The sequence below is a fragment of the Oncorhynchus mykiss genome, chromosome 30, assembly GCF_013265735.2.
Source record: "Oncorhynchus mykiss isolate Arlee chromosome 30, USDA_OmykA_1.1, whole genome shotgun sequence".
NCBI lineage: Eukaryota > Metazoa > Chordata > Actinopteri > Salmoniformes > Salmonidae > Oncorhynchus > Oncorhynchus mykiss.
Genome location: NC_050570.1, coordinates 18919094 through 18944174, shown reverse-complemented (window position 1 = coordinate 18944174; position 25081 = coordinate 18919094). Strand labels below are relative to the sequence as shown.

The 25081-nt window shown below is 42.9% G+C and overlaps 1 protein-coding gene across 1 annotated transcript; it reads left to right on the top strand.

Moving 5' to 3' along the window:
* Positions 1-640: 640 nt before the first annotated feature.
* Positions 641-23408, top strand: LOC110521482 (nuclear receptor ROR-beta). Its single transcript, XM_021599058.2, has 10 exons — positions 641-1041; positions 15867-15952; positions 16456-16597; positions 16955-17386; positions 17503-17624; positions 17747-17879; positions 19277-19384; positions 19596-19706; positions 19831-19943; positions 20067-23408. The coding sequence occupies exons 1-10, from the start codon at positions 1035-1037 to the stop codon at positions 20226-20228; spliced, it is 1416 nt and encodes a 471-aa protein (XP_021454733.1). The 5' UTR covers positions 641-1034; the 3' UTR covers positions 20229-23408.
* Positions 23409-25081: the final 1673 nt, after the last annotated feature.

Below are 25081 nucleotides of genomic sequence, written 5' to 3'. Positions count from 1 at the left end.
TGGGAGTCCCATAGGGCTGCGCACAACTGGCCCATTGTCGGCCGGGTTTGGCCCGGTGTAGGCCATCATCATTGTAAATAAGAATTTGTTCTTAACTGACTTGCATAGCTAAATAAAGTTTACAAAAAATGCATATAAAGGTTCATAGCCTACATATTTTCTCTCCAAGACATGTTGTTTTGTATTTCTTTACTTGTGTTACATGATGGATGCATATTGCTGCTTTATAATTAATAGTTTTTATGCTCATAGGTTCTCACTGAAGAAAAATGTCAATGAATTAATGATTTCAAGTCTGATAATAAAACATTTTAAAAAATGTATGCAACAGGATACGTTTGATATTAGACAGGTTTGATTTTTGAATACAGAACTATCAATGTACATATAGCCTATGTAATAAAATGCTTATTATTTGATCACAAAATAGCCTTGTAGTGGGAGAAGAGAAAATAGCAAAACACACAATCAGAGCACCGCTATGCTTACGTCTACTTGAGACAGCCTACTTTTTAAGAATGTAATTTAACGAGGAAAAGAAAAGCCTCGTAGGAATATTTCCCACGATGTTGCTCCTGTGACACACTGCCACACTTTCCCACGCAAGTGAAAGCCCGATCCTCCTTAAGCGCGCGGGGCCGCGCGCTGTTTCGCGGGAAAAAGGCAGGCCAGTCGAGCAAGATCATGTGAGAGTCCACGCGCCGAAAGAAGGTTACAGCAGCGAGCGATAAGAGACAGTGAGCACCAGTACAGGAACGAGGTGGGAAGACCAGGAGTTCGCCACAATACCTCATTGTGAACAGTCACAGGAAGAATACTTGTGCTACACGGAGTAAATACGTTAACAAACTTAACCTATTCGTTTGATATTTTGTTTGTTTCACATACCAGCTATTAGAAAACATATTAGGATTTGTTGCTTTTACTTTCAACAGCTCCTTTTCGGAGCGAAAAAGCGTATATAATCTTTATATTCCTTCGTTTTATTTTCTTTACGTTGAGTTTTGCGACTCAAATATAATAACAGCAAGAATATGAGAGGTACGTTTACATTTATTCTAATAATTACAAACATGTATAGCATATATGTCTATGTCTGGGTTTTGCTCATTAAAGTGACAGTTTTTTATTGGAGTAATGTAAACTGTGATAGACGCATTACTTTGAAATAGTCTACTGAACTGTCGGACCGAGGTGCATGTGTTGAAACTGGGCGCGCTTGGGAATGAACGACGACATAGATCTCAGATAAGTTAAACTGTTTGGCCATGAGATATGACAAATAATCAAGTAGCCCACTCTATGTGCTTCGTCAGGATGTTTTACAAAGTTAAATTTGCACATTTAAAAAGTACACCAAACTCAAGTAAAAATGTCCCATAGGCTATTAGTGTGCAGATGAATGTAGATGGTGATTTGTTTGTCTTTGCCAGCAATTGGCAGCAAGCATTTTTTGTTATGTAAGAAAAGGGAGGTGGGAGAGTGATTGAAAGACTTTAGGCCTACATATTATCTTTGTTCAGCTCTGTTTGCCATTCTGGACGTGGGTAGGTTGTATTTGCATTAGTACTGTTGGCCATAATTAACTTGATCATATAAAATATATGTATTAATATTATATTATATTATATTTTTCCCCAAATCCTCAAAACTTGAGAGTGCTGATTTCGTTTCATTCCTACTCGTGGTGCGTGGGCGGGTGTTGTTGTTGTTTTCTGCATCCAGTCATGGCGGACTGTGTGAGGTAGAGTCCGCTGTTCCATTGACCTAGTTCTGTCATTGAGGATTACACAGCGTTCAGAGAGGGTGGAGGATGGGCGTTTGGGGAGGCATGGCTTCTGAGGGTTCTCGTCATTTCTAAGGCAACCCATTAACAGGAGCCTATTATTACTTCAATCTGAGGACATTATCAGTGAAAAAATAACCAGTGGTTACTAGGGGATGGCAGAGCAGAGGTTTCATGGCATGTGCAAACCCATGCGGTTGACTGTCAAAACAGAGCCTTTTCTGGTGTACAAGCAACCTCCTTTACCTACAAGGCATATTAAACAATTTATTGTAGGCCAGTTATTATTTGGTAGGCGCAGTGGTTGTGCCACCAGAGACTCTGGGTTCGCGCCCAGGCTCTGTCGCAGCTGGCCGCGACTGGGAGGGCCGTGGGGCGACACACAATTGGCCTAGCTTCGTCTGGGTTAGGGAGGGTTTGGCCGGTAGGGATATCCTTGTCTTATCGCGCACCAGCGACTCCTGTGGCGGGCCGGGCGCATTGCACGCTAACCAAGGTCGCCAGGTGCACGGTGTTTCCTCCGACACATTGGTGCGGCTGGCTTACGGGTTGGATGCGCTCTGTGTTAAGAAGCAGTGCGGCTTGGTTGGGTTGTGTTTCGGAGGACGCATGACTTTCGACCTTCGTCTCTCCCGAGCCCGTACGGGAGTTGTAGCGATGAGACAAGATAGTAACTACTAATAATTGGATACTATGAAATTGGGGAGAAAAAGGGGGTAAAATAAAATATATATATATAATTTAAAAAAAATCTAATATCTAATATCTTTTATCCAAAATATTCATCCGGATTTTACATTTATTATGCAATTTCTATGCGGAGTCGCAGCAGGATATGGGGACCAACAACCAGTAGCCTACATTCACCTCTCAGCAGGACACCTTAAGCCCTCACTCAGTTTCCATTGTGAGTTTAGCTACTTGATTACATTAACCATAATCTATGTCACCCATTTGTTTTCAAGTACGGCTTGCATCAATATATAGTAGAATCGATTATATATATCCTGGTTCTCTTTCTCCCCGGTAATCCACACCTCTGTGACTATGGATGGACCCTCAGGTGCCAATGGCAGGACTGTTGTAAACTCAATGGCTTTAGCCACTGTAGCAATGACTTTTATGAAGTGCACTTCTCCTATAACGTGAGAAGAGAACTCTGTCTGCCACACTGTCTGAAGTTCTACAGCCATGTAGGGTATAGTTTTAGGGTATAGTTTTAGCAAGGAATCAAAGACAAAGCAGAGCAGTGATGGCAGCTCTCTGCTCCCAAGGGCACTGTTGATCAAGCGCAAAGTCACTATCTGTCAGGAGATGTTCACAGTGGGGCTACAGTATGTGTGAAGGTGCCTCTCTCTGACAACTAACTGCTAACTTTCCACTCCCTGAGCTTTAACTCCCTGCTGGATGGCATCATCCTTTGATTCCCTATACAGTATGGAAAACCTCTGGGCCCCAGATAAAGCCTATAGGCTACAATGGAAAAACTGCTGACCCAAAGCACAGTCTGACTATTTGTCTGGAAGCAGAGCCAAATAGACATTAATTTATATATGTTGTGTGGAACTGTGGTTGTAGCACAACCCTAAATGTGTTCCAACTGCTCTTAAATGCAAGTAAAGCTAAATGCATGCTCTTCAACCGTTCGCTGCCCGCACCTGCCCGCCTGTCCAGCATCACTACTCTGGATGGTTCTGACTTATAATATGTGGACAACTACAAATACCTAGGTGTCTGGTTAGACTGTAAACTCTCCTTCCAGACTCACATTAAGCATCTCCAATCCAAAATTAAATCTAGAATTGGCTTCCTATTTCGCAACAAAGCATCCTTCACTCATGCTGCCAAACATACCCTCGTAAAACTGACCATCCTACCGATCCTCGACTTCGGCGATGTCATTTACAAAATAGCCTCCAACACTCTACTCAACAAATTGGATGCAGTCTATCACAGCGCCATCCGTTTTGTCACCAAAGCCCCATATACTACCCACCACCGCGACCTGTATGCTCTCGTTGGCTGGCCCTCGCTTCATACTCATCGCCAAACCCACTGGCTCCAGGTCATCTACAAGTCTCTGCTAGGTAAAGCCCTGTCTTATCTCAGCTCACTGGTCACCATAGCAGCACCCACCGGTAGCACGGGCTCCAGCAGGTATATCTCACTGGTCACCCCCAAAGTCAATTCTTCCTTTGGCCGCCTCTCCTTCCAGTTCTCTGCTGCCAATGACTGGAATGAACTGCAAAAATCTCTGAAGCTGGAGACTCATATCTCCCAGCACAAGCTGTCAGAGCAGTTTACAGATCACTGCACCTGTACATAGCTCATCTGTAAATAGCCCATCCAATCTACCTCATCCCCATACTGTATTTATTTATTGATCTTGCTCCTTTGCACCCCAGTATCCCTACTTGCACATTCATCTTCTGCACACCCTACCATTCCAGTGTTTAATTGATATATTGTAATTACTTCGCCACCGTGGCCTATTTATTGCCTTACCTCTCTTATCCTACCTCATTTGCACATGTTGTTTATCGATTTTACTACTGTATAATTTATTGTATGTTTGTTTATTCCATGTGTAACTCTGTGTTGTTGTATGTGTCGAACTGCTTTGCTTTATCTTGGCCAGGTCACAGTTGCAAATGAGAACTTGTTCTCAACTAGCCTACCTGGTTAAATAAAGGTCAAAAATCAAAACCATTTTTGCACCATCCACTCCTGCCTTAGGCCCTCTCAGTCAACTCCTGTTACTCCTACAGAGGAATTACTCTCTCCTCCTGGCATATTTAAAGAGTGGGGCTCTGTATCAGCCATACCCTCTCACAGAGTACTTTGTGTCTGTAGGTCACACTGAAGTGGAGAGAGAGAGGGATAAGTTATCACTATCCACACAACTGTTTAGAAAACAGGTGCAAGCTAGGTACTGTAGTTGAAGGCCCCATCAGCAGCCCAGCCTAGAGAGAGGGTTATGTTTTAAGAACTAAATGTCCCCTTAACCCTGCAATTAAGCTCTAGGACAAGAGGACCATATTATATATACCTTAAAGCACCCTTATCGCGCATATGCAATGTAGGTTAAACGCTCTGGCTGTAGCGTTTGTGCTAAAGTATATCGCTATGCGGTACTACTTCGAGGATAAACATACAGCGTGTCAAGTAAATACAAAGTAGAAGGTAAATAGGACCTTCGGACTCCCTGTGAGCTGTTTGGTTAGGTAAGATAAGAGAGAAAAGTATCTGTGACTGCAGGCTTTACTGCTGGGACAAGCAAACTGGCTGACAGAGACAGACAGTTTGCTTGTCCCAGCAGTAAAACCTGCAGTAAAGCCTGCACCTTTCAAACCAAGACGTTTTGCCAGCAACTTTTTGCTGACTTATTGCAGGCGACAAAGCCTGTACTTTTGTTTCCACCAACTGACCTAGTATGCCCCAAGGTTCCAAGGTTCACTAAAGTATACGTTGTCTGGTCTTTGGTGCCCAAATGTAAATAGCGTAACCGGCAATACACTCCTAATCCCCCGCGACCAGTGACTACATAAAACCAGGGGCTAGTACCGGTTCATGGAACAGAACTGAAGTCTAGAAAATAACATCTTTCAAGGAACATAATCAGAACCTGAGAACTAAAGTGATCTAAACTGTTCCGGAACAGATCCATTGTTTTAAAATCATGGGAACTGGTTAATAACACTATTTTACGTTCCGGGCATTTTATTCCAGTCCCACAAAAAAAACACAGCAAGCACCTATGCAAAGCCCTACCTCTGTCAATCAGAAACTTCTTCCAGTGTCTGCCTGCAAGCTGAACATCTTTGCCAGTGTGTGTGTGTAGGCTACCTGCCCCTCCCCCTCTGAAGCATAGCTGTAGCCTACTGAAGTTACAAGTGTGATTCAGATGATAGAGAGAGATTTGTAATTAGAATGGATTAACTTTTTCACTGCTAGTTAGGGACACTATAGTTATCATATTTCACATTGGATTTATTAAAAGTAAGATGTTTTTTTTCATTCGGGTGCCACTGTGCACACACAGCTAGCTTCTCTGGTCCAAAGTTAAGCCAACTGTGAAGTTAAAAGACCTTCAAAGATCCTCCATAGAAGCCGCTCCTCCGTAGGTATAATTCTGTGGTCCAAATTCAAATACCCCCATATGTACTGTAAAATTTGGTGGTGCATCTTCCATTTGAAAATCGTTGCCAGTGTGTGATTTTAGGCTACCTGTCCCTCCCTCTCCCCTACTGTCTTGGGTGGCTATGTGTTATGTACCGCATTCAGCCAAACAGGTTGCACCAGTCTGTTGTTTACCCCTGCTAGACTAAACGTCCAGAAGAATCTAGCCACCATAGCATGGGGGAGGAAAAGGTAGTTTTATTAAGACAGTATGCATATTTTTCCAGATTTTTTTATGTGGAGTTAAGTAGGAAATTGACGCCTTTGCAGCCTGCAACAAGTATGACGAACTGCTAACTTACTGCTGTGAATGTGAAGAAATGAAAGCAGTGCACTCTCTTCTGTCCTATCGGAGGAATTTAGAACTTGATGATGCTGCTTTCTGTCATGTCAGGTTACCATGACAATGATCGAAACAACAGGGTCAAAGTTGAATTTCTCTTGCTCAGTTGTGAGTTGCAAGGCACCATACCCTGATAGGGTATTTTTTCTACCCCTTAATCATATAACAATCAACTTTTACCAGACTTTTCTAAGACTTTTTTGTATTAACATGTTCTAGAAATATGTTGTAAAAGTATGCAAATTAGGCAACATCTCATTAAATATGCACATATTTGCATATCGCACAAAACGTTTTGGGGGGACACTGGATGAAGTTAGCCTAAAGTTTAATTTTGTTAAAATACTCCAGGATCTGAGATGTCCAGAGCAGATTTGGATAAATACATTTTTCATCTTTCTATCTGTAGAATACTAAAGACACTTTTGGTTCATTTTTCCAAAGAAAATGTTATCTAGAATAACATTTTTACAACATATCAACAATTTACTCTGTGCAAGTCTGGAGAATACATCTTAGGATAACCATAGAAAATTTGGTGAATGCAAATGCTTTTGAACCTGAGAAAAATACATTTGTGTGTGGGAAGAGTCTGACTTTTGGGAAATAGCAGTTAAAGACGAGTACACTGTATTTAGGCTACCAAACGACTATTTAGACCCAATCATCATCTCTTCAAAGTAAGTTACTGAATATAATCCAGTTTGTAACATTCTCTATGAAATATGCTTTTAAATTATGTGTAATTTAATGTAGTGAGATTGCAATTATTGATTTATGCCTATTTTAAAGTGGTTAAAATTCATAAAAATGTTGATGACAGTAGTATGATAAACTAAATTTAAAAAATACATTCCATTCAAGTTTGACATTTTTATGTTTACTCCTTGAAAATACTGATATTAATGGACGAAGATACCAACAAATCTTAAAATTGATAGGTACAGTTGAAGTCGGAAATTTACACCTTACCCAAATACATTTAAACTCAATTTTTCACAATTCCTGACATTTAATCCAAGTAACAATTCCCTGTCTTAGGTCAGTTAGGATCACCACTTTATTATAAGAATGTAAAATGTCAGAATAATAGTAGAGAGAAGGATTTATTTAAGCTTTTATTTCTTTCGCCACATTCCCAGTGGGTCAGAAGGTTACATACACTCAATTAGTATTTGGTAGCGTTGCCTTTAAATTGTTTAACTTGGGTCAAACGTTTCGGGTAGTAGCCTTCCTTCCATAAGCTTCCCACAATAATTTGGGTGAATTTTGGCCCATTCCTCCTGACAGAGATGGCGTAACTGAGTCAGGTTTGTAGGCCTCGCACATGCTTTGCTCGCACACGCTTTTTCAGTTCTGCCCACAAATGTCCTATAGGATTGAGGTCAGGGCTTTGTGATGGCCACTCCAATAGCTTGACTTTGTTGTCCTTAAGCCACTGATGTCTTGGCTGATTTCTTTTCATTTCCCCATAATGTCAAGCAAAGAGGCACTGAGTTTGAAGGTAGGCCTGAAATACATCCACAGGTACACCTCCAATTGATTCAAATGATGTCAATTAGCCAATCAGAAGCTTCTAAAGCCATGACATCATTTTCTGAAATTTTCCAAGCTGTTTAAAGGCACAGTCAACTTAGTGTATGTATACTTCTGACCCACTGGAATTGTGATACAGTGAATTATAAGTGTAATAATCTGTCTGTAAACAATTGTTGGAAAAATTACTTGTGTCATACATAAAGTAGACGTCCTAACCGACTTGCCAAAACTATAGTTTGTTAACAAAAAATTTGTGGAGTGGTTGAAAAAGGAGGTTTAATGACTCCAACCTAAGTGTATGTAAACTTCTGACTTCAACTGTACATAATAAAAATGTCATTTCAGCCTGTGGTGCCAGCCTTAAGCAATGGCTATATAAAAGTTGAATGGCCTGTTTGTAAGGGGGTCATATAAACATTGCCCTTTTTTTTTTTTACAGGCAACATATCGTAAATCCTATGTGAAAGAAGTCTGACAGTACCACTAACTGCTTCACTACTAACTGCAAAACATTTCCCACCTTCAATCACAATTGTCTGCATATTAAATAAAGCATGAATGTTGTCAGCACTTTTTGAAGCAGTGTGAATTTGCTAGCTAGTATTGTACGTTATTATTGCCAGTGGTGTGTCCAGAACATTTTGAATGGGGTGGCCAAGGTGGGGCACAGACCCAGTTTAGGGGGATTTTTTCAATATAATAACTGCGCGTACGCAACATTTTTTTTAAATGTGTCATGAACTCATCCAGTCATGATGTTTTCATCTGATTGTCAAACAAATCACTTCAAAAAGTAGGTTAAGTAGGTTACCTGTGCACGTTTAATGGAAAGGGACATCTATTACAACCACCATAAGTGTAATGACATTCAACCTAGTTCATGTTTCAAGTTTTTTGAGTCATATGTACTGGATACACATGGTATACACTCCAACGAAATGCTTACATGCAGGTTCCTTCTTGACAATGCAGCAACAATAAGAAATAATTTAAGATAAGAATATGTGTCAGCAATTAGTTGAATGGATAAGGCGGAGTCAGGCACAGGACACAGGTATGAGTAATAAATCAGAGAATTTACTCAAAATTAAGCAATGTTCCAACAAGGAAAAACACAAATATCCAGAGCACAGGGGATGAAAACCGCCCACTCCTCCGGCTGGTCCTGGCAATAGGACCGCAGAAACCTACCCACATCCTGGTTGACTCTCTCCACCTGCCCGTTACTCTCGGGGTGAAAAGGTGAGGCTGACCGGCACCCCCAGGCGTTCCATAAACGCCCTCCAGACTTTAGACGTGAATTGGGGACCCCGATCAGAAACTATATCCTCAGGCACCCCGTAGTGCCGAAATACGTGAGTGAACAGAGCCTCCGCAGTCTGTAGAGCCGTAGGGAGACCGGGCAAAGGAAGGAGACGGCAGAACTTAGAAAACCGATCCACAACGACCAGGATCATGGTGTTGCCCTGTGACGGGGGAAGATCCGCCACGAAATCCACCGATAGGTGTGACCCTCTGGGCAGGTGTCTAGGTGCCTTGCACTGTGCGCACACCGAGCAGGAGGAAACATAAACCCTCACGTCCTTGGCTAACGTGGGCCACCGGTACTTCCCAGCAAAACAGCGCACTGTCCAACTGATGCCAGGCTGACCAGAGGAGGGTGACGTGTGGACCCAACAGATCAAACGATTGCGGACATCAAATGGAACGTACAGACGCCCAACTGGACACTGTGTGGGAGTGGGCTCTGCATGTGACGCCCGCTTGATGTCCGCGTCCACCTCCCATACCACCGGTGCCACCAGGCAAGAAGCTAGAATTATGGGAGTGGGATCCGCGGACAGTGCGTCTGCCTTAACGTTCTGAGAACCTGGTCTGTAGGATAGGGTGAAAACAAAGCGGGTGAAAAACATGGCCCACCTCGCCTGGCGAGGTTTCAGTCTCCTCGCTGCCCGAATGTACTCCAGATTGCGGTGGTCAGTCCAAATGAGGAAAGGGTGTCCAGCCCCCTCAAGCCAATGTCTCCACGCCTTCAGAGCCCCAACAACAGCCAACAGCTCCCGGTCCCCCACATCATAATTTCGCTCCGCCGGGCTGAGCTTCTTTGAAAAGAAAGCACAGGGGCAGAGTTTTAGTGGCGTACCCGAGCGCCGAGCACCTCTACTATGAACGCTGCGTACAAGGGACACATGCTCGGCGCGTGTAGCAGAATATATTATAATGTAATCTATATACACCGCTACACCCTGCCCGTGCAGGTCCCTGAAAATCTCATCTACAAAGGATTGGAAGACTGATGGAGCATTCATTAACCCGTACGGCATGACGAGGTACTCATAGTGCCCAGAAGTGGTGCAAAACGCCGTCTTCCACTCATCCCCCGCCCGGATACGCACCAGGTTGTAAGCGCTCCTGAGGTCCAATTTTGTGAAGAAGCGCACCCCATGCAATGACTCTTGTCATACTGGCTATGAGAGGTAGCGGGTAACTGTATTTTACCGTGATCTGATTTAAACCTCGATAGTCAATACACGAGCGTAAACCTCCATCCTTCTTCTTCACAAAAAAAGAACCTTGAGGAGACAGGTGAAGTGGAAGGCCGAATGTCTCCCTGTCCCAGAGATTCGGTGACATATGTTTCCATATCCGCCGTCTCCTCCTGTGACAGAGGATACACGTGACTCCTGGGAAGTGCAGCGTCTACCAGGAGATTTATCGCACAATCCCCCCGTCAATGGGGTGGTAATTGAGTCGCCTTCTTTTTACAGAAGGCGAGTGCCAAACTGGCATATTCGGGGGGAATGTGCATGGTGGAGACCTGGTTTGGACTCTCCACCGTAGTTGCACCTAAGGAAACACCTACACACCTCACTGAACACTGACGGGACCATCCCTTGAGCGCCCTCTGTTGCCACGAAATAGTGGGGTCATGAGAGGCCAACCAGGGAAGGCCCAACACAACAGGAAACGCAGGACAGTCGATCAGGAAGAGACCAATTCTCTCCTCATGACCCTCCTGCGTTATCATACAGAGTTGAGCTGTAACCTCCCTAATTAGTCCCGACCCCCAAAGGACGACTATCTAAGGCATGTACAGGGAAGGGAATTTTAACAGGAACAATAGGGATCCCTAATCTAAGTGCAAATGAACGGTCAATAAAGTTCCCAGCTGCGCCTGAATCTACTAGCGCCTGCGAACGCGGGGAAAACTCAGGAAATCGTATATGCAACCACATGTGTGCAACAGGGAGCTCTGGGTGAGTTGTGTGCCTACTCACCTGGGATGATCCACCAGTGCTCCGCCTACTACCTCGACCCCCCGGGGAACCTCCCCAGCACCGACCAGCAGTGTGCCCTCTGTGGCCACAGGTGGTGCAGGGAATGGTCCCCCCTCCGGTCCCCCTCATAGTAGCACCTCCCACCTCCATTGGTGTTTGATCAGAGGTGCTGGGGGATGGAACTGACGGACCCCGATCCGGACGTCCGCGGGAGGCCAACAGGTTATCCAGTCAGATGGATAGGTCCACCAGCTGGTCAAGGTTAAGGGTGGTGTCCCTGCATTCTAGCTCCCTACGAACATCCTCGCGTAAACTACACCTGTAGTGGTCGATCATTGCCCGCTCATTCCATCCCACGTCGGCGGCCAGAGTTCTAAAGTCCAGCGCAAACTCTTGAGCGCTCCTCATCCCCTGTCTTAGATGATACAAGTGTTCCCCCGACGCTCTCCCTTCAGGTGGATGATCAAAAACCGTAAATCCTCGTAATTGTCCAACGTCGGGCCTTCCCTTCCCCAGATGGTGTTGGCCCATTCCAGTGCTTTACCCATCAGACAAGAGATGAGGGCGCTCACTCTCTCCCGTCCTGAAGGGGCCGGCTGGACGGCTGCTAGGTAAAGCTCCAGCTGGAGTAGGAACCCCTAGCACCCGGCAGTCATACGCTCCCGGGAGCGAGAGCCGAATCTGACTGGATCCTGATTAATCAGGGGTGGACATCAGTGTAGGTTGTTATGGGAGCTGGGGTGATGATGATGGGTTAACCGGAAAACCCCCTTTCTCCCATCGGTCCATGGTTTGCAGCACGCGATCCACGGCTGTACCGAGACTCTGTAACATAGTCGCGTGCTGCTGGACGCGCTCCTCCACTGGGAGAGGATGGCTGGTTGCACCTGCTGACTCCATTCTATGGTGCGTGATTCTGTCAGCGATTAGGTGAATGGATAAGGTGGAGTCAGGCGCAGGACACAGGTATGAGTAATAATCAGAGAATTTACTCAAAATTAAGCAATGTTCCAACAAGGAAAAACACAAATATCCAGAGCATAAAATAACGAAACCACATGACAACGACAATCACGCACAAAACAGAAAGGGAAGCCAGAGGGTTAAATAAGGAACATTGATTATGGAATGGAAACCAGGTGTGTATAATGAAGACAAAACAAAACGAAAATGAAACATGGATCGGTGGTGACTAGAAAGCCGGTGACGTCGACCGCCGAACGCCGCCTGAACAAGGAGAGGGACAAACTTCGGCGGACAATATGACAATATGAACATAAACATAAAGTAAATGACTCAGTAGAATATAATAAACATTTTAGCATGAGTATGATACATTAAGGCACAATTTCTAGTCTAATATTTACACGTGTTTTGGGCAAGTGTTTAAATTGTGCAGTATTTAGCAAACATCATTTTTCTACAAGGTGGCGTGTGTTCATGGATACCAAGGGAAGCCAGGCTTCCTCCAAAATGTTACCAATAAAAAAGAAACAAACTTATAAAATATTTCAAGTTCGTGTCTATCCGTGTTTCATAATTTCCCTACAATTCACAAGAGGCTGAATCTATTTCACCAGAGAAAGCATCCGAGCGAGGCAAACAGGGCCCCTCTGTCTTAGTATCTGTAGCCCATGTATCTGATGCTGTCTGGCCAAAAATAAACATGTCATACTATTTTATCCAGACAGCATCAGATACATAGGCTACACATACTAAAACAGAGGGGCGCAGTTTTGCTCGCTCCGATTCTTTCTCCAGTGAGCTTGATGAGTCTTACTGTCGGTACGCGTCTTGTTCCAAATAATCAATATATTCATAGACGACCTATCAGATTTCAGAATTTCTAGGTGTGGGCAATCAGATTTCAGGGGAGGCTGTGGCCATCCTCGGCCACCCCCTGGACACGCCACTGAGTATCGCTGTGCTTGTTTTGAATTAGAGTATCATCGTGCTTGGTTTGAATTAGATTATACATGAAGAGTTATTTGACAACAATTTCACAACACTCCTCTCCCACTTAGTAAAAGGCTATTGCAACATAAGGACCCTCCCTTAATTTGAATAATTTTTAAACGGGTACCTCTATATGTAGCCTATATCATATTATCTTAATCATATTGGTTACACTTTATTTTTCTGCCCACTAATTACCTAGTATTTACCATGGGACAATGGCTATTACATAGTTATTACTTGTTGTTTTCCATGAGATAAGTCTTCCTAGAGAGAGTTAATTTATGAGCGTAAAGGACAAAGTCCTTTGCTTAAACTTGTTGGCAGAGGAAGACTTCAGGTCAAACATCCCTGACCCACTGACCAAACCAGAAAAGTAAGGCCCACGAGAACTTGTCATTCTTGAAACAATGTCCAGGAACTTTGCTGACATTCTGCAGTGCTCCATAGTGCTACATACTGCGTTGTACTTTGTGTACTTTAAATGCCATATTTTTTCACGTGATTCAAATGTCTTGAAATGAATTAGAGTTGTGTAAAAAGGGTTCAGGTGTTGAAGCCATGACCCATTATGTAACTGACTTGTCCAGACAGCCCATAACACTCCTGCAGGACTCAGTGGTTATGCTAGGGGTAGAACTAGTTTTATGAACTGCTCCGAGACAGCTGAAACTGCACAAATACCTGACATGCTTCCACAAGTTGAGCACCAAGTGTAAGTTACAATCAGGGCCCCTTCAGAATATACTGCAGATATGTTTAAAATACTCTCACACTCCCTGGTGTTACATAAGTGGAACATGGATGTCGATACACTTGTATTTACTCTACAGATTCTAAAGTGATAATCAATCTTTCACTAATCAAACATGGACTGTTTTCTTTAGCCTGTGAACATTTCCATTCCCCTGTCAGTGATTGAGTCAGATTTGGTTCCACCTTAAAACAGGAAAGAAAGAAATTAGATGAATTGCCAGGGATGCCAACCAAAGCGCCTCCCCTTGCTGAATTGGAAAGTGTGTCAGTAGAACAGCTCCTCCTCTCTCATAGCCTGACTGTTCCACACAGCTGAGCAGCATGTCAGTTAACATATCAGAGACAAAGCAATGCTCCCAGGAACCTATGGGAGCGATAAGAGAGGGAAGGGGTAGGCTCGTCACGGCGTTGCTAGGGTCACCTCCCCTGAATGAGTGTGTTCGTGAAACTCGGCCAGACAGCAGTTATATAATAGGGAGAGGGTGGGGGCCAGGGGCGCTAGATGGGGTAGAGAGAGAGAGAGGTTTTTTTCCACTGCCTTTATATATTTATTTCCCTATTTGCTTTTTGTAGGTCAGTAGGAATTATATCCGGGAAGCCACTCAAATATCTCACTCACATTATGCAAAAGACTCCCACTCACAAGCAGTTGTAGTTGAGCATTCTCCCTTCCTATCTATGATGCTGAGATTTCAACTTTATAGTTTAGTCATTTGCTTTGCTCCCGCACTTACTGTATCTAGACACAGGCTCACTCGGGTGATTGGTTGGGCTGGTAAAGGGCCGTTAATACAGTTGCTACCTGCAAAGTAAATGTTGCATAACGCCTTGCGTCACTGTAATACAAAATAGTTTCGAAAAAAAATATTTAACACACCCAGCAGTCAGAAAAACAACCATTTGTTTTTGAGAGTAGCCATTTTATCTTGTGTAGCAGAGGAGGCTCTCCTGAAGCGGGGGCTTTTGTTAACCTCTTCTAACATTTAATTCACCCTGGAGGAGGAACAGTGAAATGTTATTACCCCAGGCCCAGTAAATGCAATTAACCTGCTACTCTGGTATGATGTAAATAATAGCCTGTTCCAGGGAGAGAGGGCTCAGGGCTGTACACACACTGTTGCACATACTGTTAAATGTTCTGTTCATATGAATAAATTCTATATTCGTATCACCAGTATGGAGTGTTTTTTCCTGCAAAATGCTGCAAATTGGCTTTTGACTCTGATAGTGCCAGTCGGTATTAGATGAAACGTCACGTCCCCGCACGTCTGTGGGGAAAACAACCTGTGGTTTACCCCATTGGCTCACAGCAAAAAACCTAACCTTTTTCTTGTTGTTTGTTTGTTTCAGTCAATTACAAAACTACATTCAAGAAAAGTACAACATGTCTAAAGGATACTTTTCAACATTGCCTGCTTCTGCCCAAGCTTTCTCACTACTTAGAAAAACATCATATTGTATGGCTTCCCTCATGCCCCTTTTCATGACAGTGCTAGAACATTAAGCTAGCCAAGACCAACAACACAAACAAATGGACTATACAGCTACAAGTAGTGAGTGGCGATACAAACAGATTATACTAAAAAAGTTAAATGTCTTACCTGTGATGACATTTTTTCCACAGGTATAGTACCAGTCAAACAAAAAATTGACAATGAAGTTGGCTCTTATACAATGGGGGTCAATGGGAAAGAATGTTTGTTTTCCCCAATTTGTGGGTGTTGTCAAGGGAAATTCCTTCGTATGACGTGGATACCGACTCGGAGTATAGTGTTTCTGTTTAGTTCAAAATCAGGGCAGTTGGGAGCAAAGATTGAGCAGATGTTTCTATCCCTTCTTATTTGATAGGGTAGGTATATCTACACCTGTCTTGCACTTCCTCAGACAGTTCTGGCACAGTTTCTAAGGACCATATCATGAAGAGATCAAAACCCAAGTCACCATCAAGTTATATTTTATTATCTAGTCTAGTGTCTTTAGTGTTAAGTATGCAATGTACTAAATGTTCCTCCTCTCGCTCTACTTCCAGCACAAATTGAAGTAATACCCTGCAAGATCTGTGGGGACAAGTCATCAGGGATCCACTATGGTGTAATCACCTGCGAAGGCTGCAAGGTGAGCTACCTCAATCTCAGAGATATACTTACTTCAAGTGTTCTATTTTAGTTCTGCCTACTGTCATCCCACTAGAATACCCACAGCAAATTCAATCAATTTAGACTATTTATATATTGTATGCCCTTGCCCAGTACCCATCCATCCCTGCACCTGTATTCATGGTCAAATAGATCAAGCTTATGTGTCCTGTTTCACACTTGTGTAACCTGTACAAGTATGTCACTATAACTAACACATAAGTGTTTGGTATGAAATTGAAATGTGTTTTTTTGCAATTCCCACTCCCCCTGAGAGTGGGATCACGGCCAGGGATCAGCCATTATTGATGGCAACCCTGGAGCAATTATGTTTAAGTGCCTTGCTCAAGGGCAGAGCGACAGATTTTTTACCTAGTCGTCTCGTGGATTCGAACTAGCAACCTTTCGGTTACTGGCCAAACGCTCTAACCACTAGGTTACCTGCCTCCCTGATGGTGTTTGTGCTTGTGTGTGTGTTTGCAGGGCTTCTTCCGACGCAGCCAGCAGAACAATGCTATATACTCCTGTTCCCGGCAGAGGAACTGTCTGATTGACCGCACCAACCGGAATCGCTGCCAACACTGCCGGCTGCAGAAGTGCCTGGCCCTAGGCATGAGCCGTGATGGTGAGTGTGAAACACACACACACACACACACACACACACACACACACACACACACACACACACACACACACACAGCAAGGTCAGTCCAGAGGGGACCCCTGTCTGTCTCTTCACAGGACGCTAGAGCTCTCTGGGTCTTATTGAAAGGCCAAATGTGGAGTTGTGTTACACTGTGTAAAATCACTCCTGGAGTCATGCCTGAGAGACAGCAGTGATGCCATGAAATGAAATTATCAGTGGATTTTCTTCTATATTTGCAAATGTTCAAGTTCCATATTGGCTCCATATGGACTTACTATATGAGCTCATAATTCATTCCCTGATTATTTACTGACTCTATCTCCTTTCCTGGTACAGCGGTGAAGTTTGGCCGCATGTCCAAAAAGCAGAGAGACAGCCTGTATGCTGAGGTCCAGAAGCACCAGGCGTCCCAGGAGTTAACTGCCGCCCGTGAGGAGGGAGGCGAGGTCGGAGGTCACAGCCGGGCATACAGCAGAGGCTCCAGTGCCGCTCTCAGCGACCTTGATGACATCACCCTGCCAGACGGCCTGCTGTGTGACCTGCCCCTGACACCAGAGGGCGCTGAAAGAGAGTTCTGCAATCTGGAAATGATGGGGGGAAGCGGGGGTAGCAGCTCCTCCTCTCAAAGCTCACCCGAACAGAACAGACTGGACTTCGGAGACAGCAACCACCACATCAAGCACGAGTACCAGCTGCTGCACGAGTCCGGGCTGTTTACACACGCACTGCTCAACCCTCTACCCGAGGGATTCTCCATGCTCGAGATTGGTAAGTGGAACAGTCACTCTATCACCATCTGCTGTATGTCACTATAACTAACACTAGATAATTTTTTCATTGAGTGTGGTTGATAGCTAAACCATACATGTCTTGTCCATTTCCAGAACGTATAACTGCTAGTGTGGTAAAGTCTCACATAGAGACCAGTCAGCACGGCAGTGAGGAGCTGAAGAGGCTTATCTGGTCCCTGTACACCCCTGAGGAGACACGCAGCTTCCAGAGCAGGGTAAACATCAATGTCCTGTACCAAGATTAACTCAGTGACCTGTGACCTATTTACTCTTACACGACTATGCGCTATTCCCAATGTTATATCTAACATGGGCATCCCTTTGTTCTCTCTTTCAGTCTGCGGAGGTCATGTGGCAGCAGTGTGCCATCCACCTCACCAATGCCATCCAGTACGTGGTGGAGTTTGCCAAGCGCATCACTGGATTCCTGGATCTCTGTCAGAACGACCAGGTCATTCTTCTCAAAGCAGGTCAGTACCTATTGTTAGGACATAAGGTGAGTGCATTTCACAACTCTATTCCATGGCCTCATACACCAGCTTTCTCTGACCTCAAAGCACACAGTGGAGTCTGATATTAATCACACCCTTGATAAAGATGAGCAAAAATGATTGTATAAATAAATAATTCAAATACTGAGCTATATTGTATGCAAGAAACATTGGGGAAATTATATTATTTTATACTAATACAATTTCTCAGAGAAAGAGATTTTGTTGAACAAGTAACCATTATTTTTCTCAAAAAGGTAGAGGTCAAAATTATTGACATCCCTGATTTCACCTTACGAGAATAACGTCCCTGAGCCTTTTTCTAAAATGTTTTATGAGTTGGAGAACGCATTGGGAGAGATCTTAGACCATTCCGCCATACAGAATCCTTCCAGATCCTTGATATTCTTTATCTGCGCTTATGGACTGCCCTCTTCAATATAAACCACAGGTTTTCAATGGGGTTCAAGTTCAGAGACTGAGATGGCCATTGCAACATGTGGATTTTGTGGCTAATCAACCATTTCCATGTGGATATTGATGTGTGTGAAACAGTTAATTGGCCACAAAAATCTACATTTGCAATGGACATCTCAGTCTCCGGACTTGAAACCAATTGTAAACCTGTGGTTTGAATTGAAGACGGAAGTCCAAAAGCGCAGACAAAGGATATCAAGGATCTTGAAGGATTCTCCAATCTCGTTTCATTGATTGGACTCCAGGATAGCTGACTCCTGATTCCAATTAGCTGTTGGAGAAGTCATTAATCTAGGGGTTCAAACCTACACTGTAAATGTTTAAATTATTTATTCAATATAGACAAGAAAAATACAATAATTTGTCTGTTATTAGTTTAAGCAGACTGTGTTTGTCTATTGTTGTGATTAGATGAAGATCAGATCTAAATTTATGACCAATTTATGCAGGAATACAGGTAATTCTAAAGGGTTCACATACCTTTTCTTGCCACTGTATTATATACAGTCATTTTTGCTCATCTTTATCAAGGGTGTGAACAATTTCGGAGCCCACTGTAGTTCCTGTTCAGACAACCTGAGCATTAACTGCATTTCCATGTTTCAGTACTACAGCATTCATACACAATAGTATATTTGACAAACATGTGTGTCTGCAGACAAACAAACTTTGCCACTTAGGACTACATTTTAGAATATACAATCAATTTAACCTTATGTGGCAAAGGCCACATTCTGTTTCCAACGATGTTCAAGAAAAAGGTTATTATTCTAATGATGGATCTTCTTGTTTTTCTTCTCGCCCACCTTTCCTTTTATGTGCTGTTTGTTCATCATCTTTTCCTCTTCCCCTCTCTCCCCCTCTCCATCTTTACGGTCTCTTTACGGTCTCCTCTTCAGGATGTCTGGATGTGCTTCTGATTCGCATGTGTCGCGCCTACAACCCCATCAACAACACTATTCTGTTTGATAGCAAGTTTGCTAGCGCACAGACCTTCAAAGCTCTTGGTGAGTCCCCTCTTTATGAAACCAAAGCATTAATATTTCATCAGAGTATATTCACACACACACAAAAAAGTATATACATATATTCACCCACCCACATAGTCGAAAAATGCTAGGTCAACCCTTTTTTATAGCTTACTTTAAAAAAAAAAGTGAACCAAGTCAGACGTTTCTGTTTTGAAGACACGTGTTTTTCCCCCCTCTTTCCTTGAAGGTTGTGATGACCTTGTGGGTGCTGTGTTTGACCTGGCCAAGAGCCTGAGTCGTATGCAGCTCTCTGAAGAGGAGATGGCTCTGTTCAGTGCTTCTGTTCTCCTGTCACCAGGTAATCCTCTCACACTGTTTCCCGTTGACTGGGGTGATGTCTCAGCTCTGAAACAGACACTAAGTAATATGTAAGAAGGAAAACCAGCAGACTGACTGTGGTTGTTGCTCTTTTTTTCCTCCAGACCGACCATGGTTGACAGACAGGCAACAGGTACAGAAGCTTCAAGAGAAAGTATATCTGGCTCTGCAACATTGTCTACACAGAGGTGGCTCATCAGAGGAGAAACTGGCAAAGGTACATATATATTCCTTTATTCCTCAAACAGGCTTTTGTTAAAGGATTTGGGGTGGAATGTGAAAGATACCAATTTTCTATCTTGCTTTTTCCTTTCTCTGTGTCTCTTCTTCTACCTCTAAGATGGTGTCCAAGCTTCCCATGATGAAGTCCATCTGTAATCTACACATTGACAAGCTCGAGTTTTTCCGTCTGCTCCACCCGGAGACTGCATTCAATTTCCCCCCTCTGTACCGTGAGGTGTTCAGCAGTGAAATCACCTTCCCAGACTCCACAATGGACTAAAAATCTGTTTAGCTATGAAAGTGATTCATATAGAGACAAAAATATGTAGGGAACGAGAGGTAGGGAGAGGAATGTGGCAACAGCGAAGTAACCAGCAGCTCTGTGACAACCCTGCACGCTACACTTTAGGACATACTACTCTCACCTCAGACCTCCACCTTATGGAGTTGCTTGGACTGTAAGCCAGTCCAGGCTACAAAATTCAACACTAGGTGCTGGGTACTATATGCATGCTGCCTATTTTGGGGGGAGTAAAACGGTTCTGAGAATGTATTTTTGCAATCTCAGATGGTTTTTCTAAGAGCTTGAGAGCTTGAGATCTCCCTTAAGCTGAAGTCCTCTGTAAAACCAGTTTAACTTATTTTCCAGGTCTCAGTGTAAGTCCTTGTAAGATAATCTTGAATGTACCCCACAGACATGCAGCACAGCCCAAGGCACGGGACTGAATGTACTATACAATCCTGCCCCATTGGAGGAGATGCTGTGTAGTCTCTTTTTTATCTTATTGCAGTTTGACAGCTCAATTTTTTTTCTCCAGTTTCTTATTTGGTAGTGCCCATACTTTGCAGTTTTGTATCCTATGAACAAACTGTTTAAAGGGACCAAGATCAAATGGATAAGTGGTCACATTTTTTTGCATGCAAGACATGGACGATGCAACTATTACCATGCATGCAGACTTGCACACACAGCACTAAGACAAAGCACTTATGCTGACCTATACATGTATTTTTACAGGCACACATTCAGACACTGATATTTTTCAGCTCGACTTACATTTTTTAGGTGCAATCAAAGACCTCAGTCCCACTACATTTTCCCTTGCCAATGCCACTTAGAGAGAGAGCAAGAGAGAAGAATCACATAAGTATTTTTAAATGTTCTTTATATATACACTTATATTTACTCATGTAAAAATAAAATTAGACAGGGATTTAAATATATATATACATTGAGTGGGAGGGAGAGGGGGAGATGTATAATACGTAAAAATGATTCAGGTTGTTATTGTAAAAGAGAATGTGTTATCAATGACTCACCTGGTTAAATAAAGGCAAATAAATAAATAGATTCGCCAGGACTGCTCTTTCAAAGTATTTCTGGTCATATTCTGGGGTACCTGGATGGAAAATTATTAGATGAATAGCACTTACCGACAATGAGCCCTCCCTCACCCAATCTGGACACTTTTCTCGTGCTACAAATAATCTCAGGGTTCCAGCTCAGAGACTGACGAACGTCCTCCTGAAACTGACAGAAGTGGGACATCCTCCTGCCTCAGACAGGCAGGACTAAAGCAAATGAGATAGAGAGTTCCCCAGGAGATGAAGGATCCCTCAAACCAGGGGTCTGTAGGTCCAATACAAGACTTTGTTCAAGAGGGAAAGGAAGCAGATGATAAGAAGAAAACAAATAGGTAGTGAAAACACTTTCCAGGTCTCCCAGCTCGGCACCAACAACAATTTGGAAGGGGTGTTTAGAGTTTGAGCTTTGACCAGTCTGGGGAAGGTGGGGACTCAGGCTCCCTCTGTATGTTTTTAGGCAGTCTACTGTTTCAGACTGAACTGAAAGTGTGATGATTTGTTAATGATGCCTTCTCTCCCTAACCCTCCCCCGTTTACCTCACCCTCTCAAAAAACACTCACGGCATAATGAAGGGTTAACAGAGCCATCAGCTACCCCCCAGAGTTAGGGATTTCAACATTTAGATTATAGAGTATTTAAGATGTCAGAATTTATAATGCAATTTGAAGGATGATGATAGAGTACAAAAATATGTATTTTATGTTTATATATTTTTCCACACGGTTTATTTGGGAGCATTAAATCTGCCCCTCTGTCTTCAATGAGAGCACAGATTTTTATTAATCTATACCAGGAAGTTAAAGTTAGATTAATATCTATTTTTATGGAGAGGGACATTGGGTGTAGCAGGATATTACTTTTGAACTATTCTTAAAGGGGCTTTTGGGATTTCAAAAAACTCTCAACACCCTCAGTACAAAGCTTGTACATAGACAAGCTGCAGTGTGAAAGGTTTGGTCAGAGCAGAATACTTGTATTACTTTTACCACAATAAGAAAGAAACACTTACGGGCCTTGAATATTTTCTGTCCAATTATATTTCAATAATCATGTTTCACTATGCAATGCTGGAACAGTGCGGTTCTTCATACTGTATATATAAAAGTAGTTGGTATTTAGGGGGATACACCTTTCTGGGAGCTTACCACTGTGTCATATTGGGACTGTGCAATAATGTCTTTCCCGATTTCAGTTAGGAAGGTCTTAACAGCCCTGGTTAGATGTCTCAGTAGACTTCATAAGCAATCCAGCCTGAGACCCCTTAAAAGTACAGCACAAGAGGTTTTTAATTCTCTCAACATAACAACACTCAACTTTTACACAGAACTAGTTTAACTGACTTGAGTTTATGGTTCGTAAGGCAGAGGAGATTCTAGTAAGTGAAATGCTTTGTAAGTGTTTAGAACTTAGATGGTTATGTATTTGCACACCTAAAACTGCTTTTCTTTCTTTTAAGGCAGTTCGCAATGTGTGCAGTTACATTTCCTCTCAGTCACTCAGGGAGATAGCTGGGCTCTCTGTTCCAGTGTTTTCATCAGTTAACCTAGTCCGACACCTTGCGCGGAATAGAAGAAGACCTTAAAACCTTGATCACAGTGTACATGTTCTTGTGAATGTTGTTCACAAAAGTATCAAAGGTTTGATCCCAGTCTAATATCAATATTATTACAGGACTTTTGAGCCTACATTTTTTAATAAATAGGATCTAAAATGTAATTACATTTACAGATGGATTTTAATCTATGTATCCTGTGTTGGTTTTGTTGTGATCTTTTGTTTCTTAATTTCTATCGTAGTCTGTCATATTTTTTCTTATCAGTTTAGTGTCCTCCTTTTTGTCTTGGAGAGTTGTTATTCTATTTTTTCAATAATATCTCCCTACATCTTTTCATGATACTTCTATTTATCATGTTTTCATTCTATTTTAAGATGATTATTGAAATCAATCTAGATTTAAAAAAATATATAATTTAGGATATATTATGAATATGAAGCCTAAGAGTATTTTTTAACACATTTAAGAGTTCTTGTTGTAGCAACAATGGAGACACAATATGTGGATTTAAGAATGTAATAAAAGTCATTTTACAATAAGTTGATGTTGTTTGTGTGCTTACTCATGTACAGTATTTAAACTTCCTAACCATTGGAATTGGGTGATCCACACCATTTTATTAGTTTTACAGATAAGAATATCAATCATATGGAATAAAGATAGGTCAATTGTTAAATATTTAACAAAATATATACAGTTAAGTAACATCTGTTGACAACAGAACAACCCAAAAACATGTACACTACCTTTCAAAAGTTTGGGGTCACTTAGAAATGTCCTTGTTTTTGAAAGAAAAGCAAAACAATTTGTCTATTAAAATAACATCAAATTTATCAGAAATACAGTGTAGACATTGTTAATGCTGTACATTACTATTGTAGATGGAAACGGCTGCTTTTTAATGGAATATCTACATAGGCGTACAGAGGCCCATTATCAGCAACCATCACTCCTGTGTTTCAATGGCACGTTGTGTTGGCTAATCCAAGTTTATAATTTTAAAAGGCTAAGTGATCATTAGAAAACACTTTTGCAATTATGTTAGCACAGCTGAAAACTGTTGTCCTGATTAAAGAAGCAATAAAACTGGCCTTCTTTTGACTAGTTGAGTATCTGGAGCATCAGCATTTATGTCACTTCTAGGTTAGACTACTGCAATGCTCTACTTTCCGGCTACAGCACTAAATAAACTTCAGTTAGTGCTAAATACGGCTGCTAGAATCCTGACTAGAACCCAAAAATTTGATCATATTACTCCACACTGGCTTCCTGTCAAAGCAAGGGCTGATTTCAAGGTTTTACTGCTAACCTACAAAGCATTACATGGGCTTGCTCCTACCTATCTCTCTGATTTGGTCCTGCCGTACATACCTACATGTACGCTACGGTCACAAGACGCAGGCCTCCTAATTGTCCCTAGAATTTCTAAGCAAACAGCTGGAGGCAGGGCTTTCTCCTATAGAGCTCCATTTTTATGGAACGGTCTGCCTACCCATGTCAGAGACGCAAACTCGGTCTCAACCTTTAAGTCTCTACTGAAGACTCATCTCTTCAGTGGGTCATATGATTGAGTGTAGTCTGGCCCAGGAGTGGGAGGGTGAACGGAAAGGCTCTGGAGCAACGAACCGCCCTTGCTGTCTCTGCCTGGCCGGTTCCCCTCTTTCCACTGGGATTCTCTGCCTCTAACCCTATTACGGGGGCTGAGTCACTGGCTTACTGGGGCTCTCTCATGCCGTCCCTGGGGGGGGTGCGTCACCTGAGTGGGTTGATTCACTGATGTGGTCATCCTGTCTGGGTTGCCCCCCCCCCCTTGGGTTGTGCTGTGGCGGAGGCCTTTGTGGGCTATACTCAGCCTTGTCTCAGGATGGTAAGTTGGTGGTTGAAGATATCCCTCTAGTGGTGTGGGGGCTGTGCTTTGGCAAAGTGGGTGGGGTTATATCCTTCCTGTTTGGCCCTGTCTGGGGGTGTCCTCGGATGGGGCCACAGTGTCTCCTGACCCCTCCTGTCTCAGCCTCCAGTATTTATGCTGCAGTAGTTTATGTGTCGGGGGGCTAGGGTCAGTTTGTTATATCTGGAGTACTTCTCCTGTCCTATTCGGTGTCCTGTGTGAATCTAATAGTGCATTCTCTAATTCTCTCCTTCTCTCTTTCTCTCTCTCGGAGGACCTGAGCCCTAGGACCATGCCCCAGGACTACCTGACATGATGACTCCT

Bases quoted from the DNA above. Each gene is read 5' to 3' on its own strand.
- LOC110521482 (XM_021599058.2), top strand. The intron at 17,387-17,502 runs GTAAGTGGAACA...GTCCATTTCCAG, and splicing joins ATTCTCCATGCTCGAGATTG to AACGTATAACTGCTAGTGTG. The intron at 19,385-19,595 runs GTGAGTCCCCTC...CTTTCCTTGAAG, and splicing joins ACAGACCTTCAAAGCTCTTG to GTTGTGATGACCTTGTGGGT.